Source organism: Protopterus annectens, chromosome 9.part0 (genome assembly GCF_019279795.1).
Source record: "Protopterus annectens isolate FY-2018-M chromosome 9.part0, PAN1.0, whole genome shotgun sequence".
NCBI lineage: Eukaryota > Metazoa > Chordata > Ceratodontiformes > Protopteridae > Protopterus > Protopterus annectens.
In genome coordinates, this window is record NC_056743.1 from 603488403 (window position 1) to 603499727 (window position 11325).

Below are 11325 nucleotides of genomic sequence, written 5' to 3' on the forward strand. Positions count from 1 at the left end.
ATCTTCTTGCAGCTTTAAATATTGACAGGGTTCATAAAGGTTACCACAAAGTGTAGACTACATGTATGCTTAGTGTAATCTTTCTGAGTGACTAGAGAGTACAAAAAATGTGATAAGAATTTTATTGAATACATATCATGTACACTTAGTGTAGGCTTTATTGAAACTGACCCTCAGTTACTGAAGTCAGTAAACTGCATCCATTAAGATAAAAATCTCATACAGTTTGGCAAAGAGATGTGGATGGTTGCTAGAGCTGAAAGTCCTTGTGAGGTTCACCAAAACTACTCCGGATAGCTGGGGCTTATCCATTTATTGTTTCCTTCATTTATGCTTTAATTCATTTAATTGCAAGATACACAACATTCACTAAAACATGCTGTATACCTACAGGCAATTTACAGAGCCTTCAGTTCACATACAGAGTAACCAGTGAAAACCCACATGGGTAGATAAAGAAAGTGTAGACTTTTTACAGAAAGCACCCCAGCTAAGAATCAAACTGGAGTACACCAATGCTAAACGCTGCACCATATCCACTCTGGCAATAGTAGTATGACTGCATAACATCATGCAAAAGATGTAATGTGCTATGAAAACTGTTTTTCTTTGTGTATTTTGTCCATGAAAAATATGGCATTACAAGATACAATTGGTCAACAAAATGAAAGAAATAAATGAATAAAAGTCATCACTTTGCAGTTATTTTTAATGTACTGTAACTTTAAATTCTAAATTAGTGCACTTTTATGAATAGCTTTCTTGTGTTTTAATGATTATTAATGTTACTTAACAGCATTTTGCCATCATATGATTAACAGAGATTCCTTTCAAAGTATGGCTGGACACATCCTGTTCCTTGGGAAGAAATGAAAATTCAAGTCAGCAGAGTTTTAACCATTCAACATGCTACCACTGTGGTCCACAACAATCACTCAGAAAATGCATTAAGAGCAGTGGATGCAACTTCAAACAGTTCTGTTCAGAATGCAGGCTATGTGAGTGCTCTAAGACTTTTTCAAAAAGTAAGTGGTTTGCCAGTGACAGGAAAACTTGACAAAGTAACCAGACAGGCTATGAACAAACCAAGATGTGGAGTGCCTGATCAGCAGTCTAAATACACTGGTCCAGGGCCACAGGTTCATGGCAGATCTTCCTCAAATGAAAATGACACAGGCAACCAAACTGAGAATACCAAGGCTAGTGTGTCTGGACAATCCACAACACCACCTCCTTCACCTCTTGGAAGACATGAAAAGACAATGGCATCCAATCATCTTTATAGATTTCGAAGAGCTAGAAAAACAGAACTGGTCACTGGCAGAGTATCAGGAATGGCATATGCTAAAAAGAAGCTCAAATGGCGTCTAATGCATGAAGGATATAGCACCCAGCTTACAGTGGAGGAGCAGAGAGTTACACTTAAACTAGCCTTCAGGCTGTGGAGTGAAGTTGCTCCCATTGACTTTGAAGAGGACCTGAGGGCTCCTGCTTCAGACATTGATATTAAGCTTGGATTTGGAACAGGTGGGTTCTTAACATCTCTTTGACGGTTGTCTTGTAAAATCAAAGATGACATTCTGGGGTAGAAAGAGTAGCAGAAGGTTTGAAACAGACAGAAACAAAGATAGAAATTACAGTTAAAAGACTTTGGGGGTATATCTCTATCAGGCAGTGTATTCTATGTATGTATGTAGCTATTTTAAAAATATATGTTTCCTATTACCTTTGCTAGATGTGCTTGGAAAATATGCTACTTAGTTAATGCCGGGTGAAAGATCCCCCAGTGTAAGGATTTTTAATAATTTTGTTAGACTGTATTATACGGACAAACTATTCAAAACCATGGGTATTATCTCTGCATATGTCCCTTGAATCTGTTACACGGCTGACCTAAGCAACCCTTTGGAGGCTTAGTATCCGGCTCAGTTTTCTCCATTCCAACATAAGATTAATTTCTCATGGGTAAAAGTGGGCAAAGACTGTGGATATTGTCTAGTATGAGCAGGAGGCAGTGTGAGGAACAAAATAAAGATTAGTACTATTTACATATATCAAATATTTTCCGGTTTGGGCCTTCTAGTTTCACTTATTTTTAGAACTGGCAGTAACCAAATATCTTTTTTCATGGGTAACAACATTTTCATTGCTTTTAATTGGCCATCATTTTGTATATAGAAAGATATTCATATATTTTATTTTATAACTGAATACAAGCTGTGCAATAATTGTACGGTTTTATTTCTCCAAATGTTGCAAAATTTGATAACTCTGGATAGAGTTAGAAATTACACCAAACGTAATATTATGTTACACTTCACTGCTTTTGTTAAGAGTTTGATAGCGTTCCATATGTTGTGTAAATTGTCATCTACAAAAAAATGAGACCAAGAAGGGATGGCACCTGGTGAAGATGTGTCATCCAGGTTTAAGTAACTCACTTCTATAATACACAGAATAATTAAGAACTGCATATTTCATCATTTTCACTGAAACCCAGTGCCATTTATTTATGCGTTAACAGTTTTCAGGTTACAAAAATGAAATGGTAAAGTTGTTAAATGTACCTTAAGAATGCCTTATGTGCTGCAGCTGCAGAAATGTAAAGTAGGCCCCTGTAAACTGAATGGCAGCACTGGTGATTTATTGTTTAACTTATGAGGTCTGCGTCTGAAACTTCAGCTTTATTGCTCATCAGATTTTGAACAGATGTTAAATGTTGAAATGTCTTTTTCCCTTAAGGCCTTTCTACAATTTCAAATAATGAGCATACTGCTAAAAAAGAGCTATTGGGTAGTCACAGAGATGGGGATATTCAGAGTACCTTGGGATTTGGCACTTATCCAGTGGTAAATAATGTCATAAAAAGAAATGAACGCATGCACTAATGCAAAAGGAAATGTTGAGTCATCGAGACATTTCATGTATACTTTAAGCAGCAAATGGTGCAGTAGTAAAAATAAATAAACACATAACTAAATAAATAAATCCTTGAAAGCAGTGCAGAGTATTTTACATTTCTGTTCATCAGAGGAACACGTTGTGTAATGCCATGCTTCCCACTAAACAGGCACAGCTGATTAGGGCTATCAACAACAGGACAAAGTTTAGAATATCAGCTTTTAGTAGAATTTGAACTTGCCTTCTTGTTCCGTTTTTCCCCCCTTATGTTTCCTAGTGCATAAATTATGCTGTGAAAGGCAACACTGCCTAACCCTGAAGGTTGCATTCCTGAAAGATGCTGCCTGATATAGTCTAGGTTAAGATAAAAAGATCATGTGCCTTTCTCAGTCACATGCAGCAGATGCTGAAAAGTAGGCACAAGAAAAGCATATATCGGTGCATCAGCTCTTATCCATAAGTATTACAACTGCTCTGTTGTTCCTGGCAAAGAAAAAAAATCTGTAGTAGGTACAAGAAAACATTTTGTTGCTTGCTGATTCTGAACTGTGATTTGTCATGTGAGTCCTACTGGAAGCCAATAAATGTCCACTGAGAGAAAGCGAGGCAAACCATATTGCCAAGTAGAGTGCATAGAGAGTATGTGAGCCCTGTACCTGGACGGTGTTGAGTTGGTGAGAGACCCTGGGGAGATTTACTGCAGCTGCTTGACAATCCTTAATGAAGAGGTGCTACATGAGCTCTGTTTCTAGTTAATAAATTGAGCTGTGTGAGCTCTTTTTAAATCTGTTGTTATGTGATGTGAGCCCTAGGTCAAAATGTGCTATGTATGCCCTGAATCCAGGTTTTAAACCCATTCTTGAGTGGTGCAAATCATCCCTATTCTATCTGTCTATCTTGAACTCTGAGATGTCATCCAGCTACTGTTTCCTGTAAATTAATATCAGCTCTGAGAACTAGAGGTCAGCAATAACAGCAAGTGTCAACACTTCTGCATGAAATGTGCATCCTGGTGCATATGGATCAGTGTCCTTCCACAGTCATGAAATTTAATAAAACAGTAAATAAGTTAAGAAATTGTGCCACAAAAACCCAATAAGTAGTTATAATGTAATGTGTTACGTTAAACCATGTTGTCATCATTCCTTTGCTTACTGCATCCTGGCCTTTGTTCTGTTATTTACAATGCACTACAGATGACATACCTTTGGCTGATAGTCCTTCCCCTTCCCTCTCGATGGCAGTACAAATACAAGGCCTTTGTGGTACAGTTGTCATCCTGAACTTGAAATAACTGGAAAAAATGCATAAAACCATTGTTATTAATTAAATGTGCTACAATAAACTTGTCTAAGCTTTCAGACAGTATGAATGCTTCATCTAGAAAATCTTTGTTAATTCAATAGTTTAAACAGTATTTTTTTTTTTTTAGAGCCCACTGCTTGAGTATAATTATTCCCAGTTGTTTAAGTATAGGATTAGAGTTGTCATGTTTACTTTCTAGTTTGTTTTAAGCTTCAAGATACAGTGCAATATATAACAGAAACTACAGGTCAAAGGAAATAAACTTCTGTCTTGATATTATCCCATTTAATGTTTTACACCCAGTTATCAAGCTGAAGTTTTCAAAATGTGGCTTTTTTAACTAAACATTATAGGAATAGAAAAAAATACTTGTTCTACTTTATGTGCCCATTTCAGCATTTGTATGTTGTTCTCTCAACATACAGGCCGCCATTTTGGGTGTTCACAAGTGTTTGATGGTGCTGGACAGGAGTTGGCACATGCCTGGCAACATGGAGACATTCACTTTGATGATGATGAACATTTCACAACAGCATTAATGAGCCAGGGTATCAGTCTGCTCAAGGTAGGAGAGCTTTTTTGTCTTACTGTTGAAAAACAGGGAATATCAAGAAATGTTTAATGAAAGGTCCAGCACATCAAGTTAACTAGTGCTTAGATCATCTACTTTTATACATTTGTTCCTGGAATGGATTTATGGGTTTCACAGAAGAATCACAGGAAAGTGTTACAAGTTCATTTAATGTCCTTAATCATTTTATTACTATGATTCAGTAACTAAAAATGATATACCATGACTTTTTCTATCCTTATTTTAACACTTGTAGCAGTACATTTTGCACAAGTTACCTTTTCGTACATGTTTATGTAGCAACCCACCTGGTGCAGAAGAGCTTGGCTGCCTCTAGGGGGTGAAATGTAGTGCAGAAAGATCAGCAAACCTTTATCTTTATTTAATGATATATAATTTTATATTTTGTAGGAAAGTATGTTAGGTAAATTTATTTACAAAGTACCTTTCAGTTCAATTTGCTGTACTCTTAAAAAGGCAACTTGTTATGCAAGCAAAAACAATTATGAACACTGTCTTGGTATGACAATTTTACTCTATCGGTAGGACCTTGTTCAGCCTTTGTAATAGAGTTTGTAAGCACATAACTGCTGATAGGTTAATGATAGCAATATTGAGGACGTTGTTGTTTAAATGTTCTGCTGAGCAATTTGTACATTTGTTTACTTAGGTACTATTTTACCTAGACACAGATAAGTGCAAACAGTGAAATGTTGACTATAAGAATGTGTATTATAAGAATGGGTATTAAAAAATTAAATTATATATTCAAATCTAAGAAAAGCAAACAACCAGATAACCTAAAAAATGTCTTCATGAGCTATACTTTGTTAACTATCTACCCACTAGTGATTATCCCCAGGCAAGACAGAAGTACTGGAACATGGTTAGATGAAGCATCATGATACTGAAAAAAATAGGCTCAGGAATCTTATAAAGCAATAGTTATGGACATTAATTAATAATGAGTTGAAGGATTTTATTTAGGAGGGGAAGAAGGCAAGAGTCAAGTGGAATGAGTTGATCCTCCCAACAGAACAAGGAGGTTTACGTTTACCCAAGTTGAGGGATATTTTAGAGCTACGCAGTTAACGTTCTTATACATAATACACTCAGAAAGCTACAATTCAAAGTGGAAAGGGATGATGATGAAGCAGGGAAGTAATTCAAGAAACAAAGAAAGAATGAGAGTTTAGATGTAGATCCTTAAGGAGAATAACAGTCATACAGAATATTGCACTCACAAACTAGCAGAAGGTATACTAAGAACTAAGCCAAGATTTCAATGGAGAAAAGAGATTCTACAGATAAGGATGACTGTAATTAGTGGTACAGAGTATATTCAAGAGGGGGCTGGAATTTACTGAAGGAAGCTAGCAAAGGATCCAAGGTGTTGGGAACAAATAATTAGACAAGGACATTTAATAGAATGGGAAGAAGCCAAGAAGACATTTGAGTTGCAGGTTAGTGATTGCCTTCCCTATCAAGGATTGATATCAGAGTATAAACAGGAAAGGATAGGGGAATCCTAAATGAAAGACCTGCACTTGTTGAGTTTTTAATTAAATCTAGAACCAAAGCTGTTGTTAAAAAGGGATAACTAGTAGGGCATATAATATTGCACGATAACTTCAGGAATAAATCAGAAGAGATCAGATAAGATTGGGATGATAAATTAGATATACAGTTCACAAAAAACAATGGTAGGACATATGTATGGCTCCCAAATATGCAACAAAGTCTGGAAGATTTAGGATTTTTGCCTGGAAATGTTTGCATAGCTACTTTTATACCCCAAGCAGACTCCAAAGAAGATGGCAAATGTAGGAGGTGTGATGGAGAAGAAAGAGATAACTGGGAACATATGTTTTGGGAGTGTAATGAGTTGGCAGACTTTAAAAATTCCCTGCAGAGTACTCTGTCAGGAATACTGGGCAAGCAAATGAATGTAGCTAAGGATTTTTTTTTGAGCTGGGATACAGAATCTGCATTGCCGAGACATAGTAAGGCCTTGTTAAGTTTAATTCTGGTGCCTGTCAAAAAAAGCAATTACTAGAAAATTAAAATCAAAATGTAAACCAACTATATCTGAAGTAGTGAATATTGTAACACAGATAAAAAAGCAGGAAGTGGGATATTTAGAAAAGCATAGGAGTAAATTACATAGAAAGAAATGGAAATTGTGGGAACAATACATGCAAAAAATTTTTTTGAAAGAGGAATGATGTTTAAGAAAAGCAGGAATTGAATAACTTATGTAATGTTGTTTAGATTATAGGATATATAACAATATATGTGATGAATAATGTTTGTAAATATGAACTTAATATGGTTTAATTACTTTATATAAATGTAAGTTGGCCTATGTCTCAAGTGACACTTTATTAAAGGTATTTAAAAAAGCTATAGTTCGTAGGTTATACAGACTCTTGATATCAATTTCTTATACATTAAGTGCATTGAGTAAAGCAATATGGCATACCAGTGGTGTTTTCTGATGATGTGAGACTGGATAGTTTTGGATGGGTTGACGTGTAAAATAAAACAAATATTTTTCCAGCACAGGAAGAGCAGTTTCCTCCTTAAGAGTTATCCTAACAACTGAATTACATAACTGTAAAATTGTGATAATGGAAGATGATTTTTCCTGTAAATTAAACTCCTGTTGTTTCTATTGCTCTGCTTGAATCTCTCTATTATTTATGTTGCTCTGCTTTCAGTCAGATTCTCCTGCTAACATTGCTCACCAGACAGCACCTTTAAAATGGTTTAGCATTCGTTTTACCCTTTTCATAACATGAGATAGTAATAAATATTGAAGCAAAGAATGGAAAGGAGTCTAGTTTAAGTAATTTGAAAAGAAGGGATAAGATCATATAAATGCTGAAATGGTCATCATTTGACTTTAGTGAGAACTAAACAGTGGCATTTCTTGTTGGAAGAAAGTGAAGTGAATCAACAGATCCTTTTAGTGGAATTTTCATGCATATAGAGTGAGGGAAGGAAGTAAGAGTCATAAAAGGGCTATGTTAGGATGGAGGGCATCCACTCGTGTTCTGTACCAGGTTTTTTTGTTATTTTAAAAGTTTAAGTGGATTTTTTGTACATTGTTCTTAAAAATATCTAAACTAGTACTTGCTTTAATGTAATTTGGTAGTCTGTTCCATGCATCAACTACTTTGTCAGAGAACCAATTAGTACACTTTTCATTCCTACAGAATCTTCTACATAGGTTGTCTGATGATTTTCTAGTACTTTTTGATAACCCCAAACATTCCCAGTAGTAGTTATCTCTAAATGCCCTATATACCCGAATAAGATCTCCTCTTAGATATCTGTAAGAGAGACTGTTCACATATTTTAGTCTTTCATATTAACTTAAATTTTCACATCCATGGATGCCCTTAGTATATTTCTGCTGTACTCTTTCCAGTTTACTCATGCTTGTTTTCTTACAGGGTTTCCATATTGTTATTCCGTACTAAAGTTTGTGTCTAACGTAACTAACAAACAGTGACTTCATTATTTTTGATTTCCTAGACTTTATAAATCTTTTTATACACCCTATAGTTCTATAACTATCATTAACCAATTGGTTGACATGATTAGAAAAAATCATAGCTGAATCTACCCATGTACCCAGGTCCTACAGTTTCAGTCATTGTGTGGTGTATTAAATATCCACCTTTCAATTTATGTCTCCCAAATCTCATATGCTTAGTTTTTGATGTATTTATCCTGGCATCCTTTGCTGGGCTACCTGAAGTAGGTGGTGCCGGTAGGACAGGAGGTGTGGTGGTGACTGTGACAGTCTAGGACCAGGATGTGCTAGGTGCTTTTTCTATTGGTGATGGTGGTGGCACTGCTGCTCCTGCTACCTGTGGGACAGCAACGGGTCTTGCTGGATGGATGGGTCCAGGTAGTGATGCTAAAGCATAATAGCAGAATAAGTGGAGAGAAACAACATAATAAACAAAATGAATGTGAGTAATAGAAAGGATCATGACAGAAAGTGAGGAAGAGAGAAATACAAATACAATGAAAAACTGAAACTGATATGTATTTTGACTATGATACAGTTAAACCTAATATTCTTGAGGTACTAACTAGACACATCTCAATTAAGGCTGTTATACACAACTGAGAGGGGGAGCTGAACCAGTAGCCATCATCCCTCAAAATTCTGACAGATAGAGGATTAATGGGAGAAGCTACTTGGACAAACCAAAGGGGTCTCTAATCCATCAGAGACTCATGGACATATACAAAAAAAACCATGCTGCTCAGACATACATTTTATTCACAGGTTATAGGTAAAGGAAACAAATCTATTAATAATGGGTGTCCATGACACAGATGTCCATCCATTCAAACATGGAGCAGCATGCACATTCCCCCCACCTACTGCTATAGCTGGTATAATGACACAGAAACCTCAACTGCAACATTTTATGAGAATACATATGGGTGGAGTAAATGAACCCTCACGCATCTTCATGATGTAGAAAGTGCAGCCTAAGCATCCTGACCTACTTGTCCAAGTATATGATAGGATCCATGATCAAATACACTAATAATATTTAACAGGCTGTCAAAAACGCAGTTACTAGAAAATGGAAATCAAAGTCTAAACCAACTGTATTTGTAATGTTAAATGTAATGGAGATAAGAAAACTGGAAGTGGGGTATTTAGAAAAGGGTAGGAGCAAATTACATAGAAAAAAATGGAACCTGTAGGAGCAATATATGCACAATAATGTTTTGGAGGAGGAGTGAGATTTAAAGGAAGGCAGGTTATGAGCAATTTATGTACTGTTAGTTGATAATAGTTATACAAAAATATATGTGACGTATGTTTGTAACTGGGAACATGTTAATATGGTTTGATTACTTCTGTATCAATGTATGTTTGCCTTTGACTTAAGTGATAATTAAATAAAGTTGTTAAAAAGCGTTAAGACTGGGTATTTTTGGTTATAACCATGTTATGTTTTATGTTTGTCAAGATAGACCTCTTAAGCATCATTTTTCTCTGTACTTAAGGTGAACTTCTTGACATTCCTGTCTAATACATAACAACTTGGTTATGACTGAAAACCTGATCATAATCCTCTTAATTACGTACAATACTAATAATAACAATAAAGCTGGAAGGGAATAAAAATGTGCACTGTGTCATTATGCCTCATTATATCATGTATTAGAACCTGAAATCCAAACTGATTAATTAGACTGCAGCATGCATGCAGATGAGCTCTTAAGCTACATTTTGTTGTAGTTCTTAAATGTTAAAATATACATGCAAGGAGCTGTAAACAATACATCTTTGTTTTGTACAGGTAGCTGTTCATGAAATAGGCCATGTGCTAGGCCTACCTCATATCTACCATACAGAATCTGTGATGCATCCTAACTACTTCCCAGTGGGTAATACTCTGGAACTGGGCACTGCAGATAGAAAAGCTATACAGAAACTATATGGTAAGCAACCTCATCTGCTTATCAGTTTTCTTCTAAATTTTATATACTTTGTGCTGTAGCTCACAAGATACGATATGCCAAGGTGGAGAACTTTTATAGTTGGCTGTGGATAATTTGTATTTGTTTTTCTTTCTCCATCCTGTGGCAACCAGATGATACTAGGTGGCTATGTACACAGCACTCTGATCTGCTAATTTGTTCTGGTGGGGAAGTCAACAGCTCAGAATCACTTTGAGTTAGCGCTTGAATTTTCAAAAGGGTTTGTGTGAGTTGGTGTGGTCAGTCCTACTTTAGTTAATCACATATCTCTGCACTTCCTCCAAGGCTTCTATGGTAGGCACTGATCCAGTGGATATTATCCCCTATATTGTATCAAAATATTACCCCTGGTGCTCCACAGCCAGCCTGAAATTTTCTCCTAAAAGTTCTAGAAAATGGATGAATTGTAAAGATGAAAAATGGTTTATAAGGTCCTCCAGTTATCTTAATCCATGAAATGGACTTTCCTGTTAAGAGATCAAACAGCAAAGCACTCTTTTGTCATTGCTGTTGCTTGAAGAATCACAATAGCTCTGGGAGATATGTGTATGCATAAAAGACTTGACTATAATATATATATAATATATATATATATATATATATATATATATATATATATATATATATATATATATATATATATAATGCTCAAGGGTGCCGGTGTGAGGTAATCAATGGCTATCTGCAAATTAAGAATGGAGAATATAGATGTGAAGTTATGAATTATTCATAAGCTGATATATGCACTTTTCTTTCACTGATCTTGTAGACATTGTAGGAATCCTGAACTGGGTTTGATTGTAAGGATTTTATAATTAATGGTTGATTGTGACTGCCTTTTTGTGAATACGATGTGCTTAATGTTGATGAGTTACTACTTTATTAAAGTGGATTCAGATCCTTTGAACCTGTCCAGGTCTACTATTATGCCCTTTTAAAAAGGGTATCCCAATCATATGATACTCCTTATATGTGCAGCCATAGACTTACAATATAAATACTGTCTGGGTTTTACAATTTCCTCAGCC

General features: G+C 35.7%; 1 protein-coding gene across 1 annotated transcript in view; it reads left to right on the forward strand.

The window, feature by feature from the left end:
- Positions 1-869: 869 nt before the first annotated feature.
- LOC122810545 (matrix metalloproteinase-21-like) overlaps positions 870-11325 on the forward strand; it is a 161575-nt gene continuing 151119 nt past the window's right edge. The window contains exons 1-3 of the mRNA XM_044082127.1: positions 870-1527; positions 4632-4771; positions 10117-10258. Of these exons, the coding sequence (XP_043938062.1) occupies positions 870-1527; positions 4632-4771; positions 10117-10258 (940 nt within the window). The remainder of the gene's footprint in view (positions 1528-4631; positions 4772-10116; positions 10259-11325) is intronic.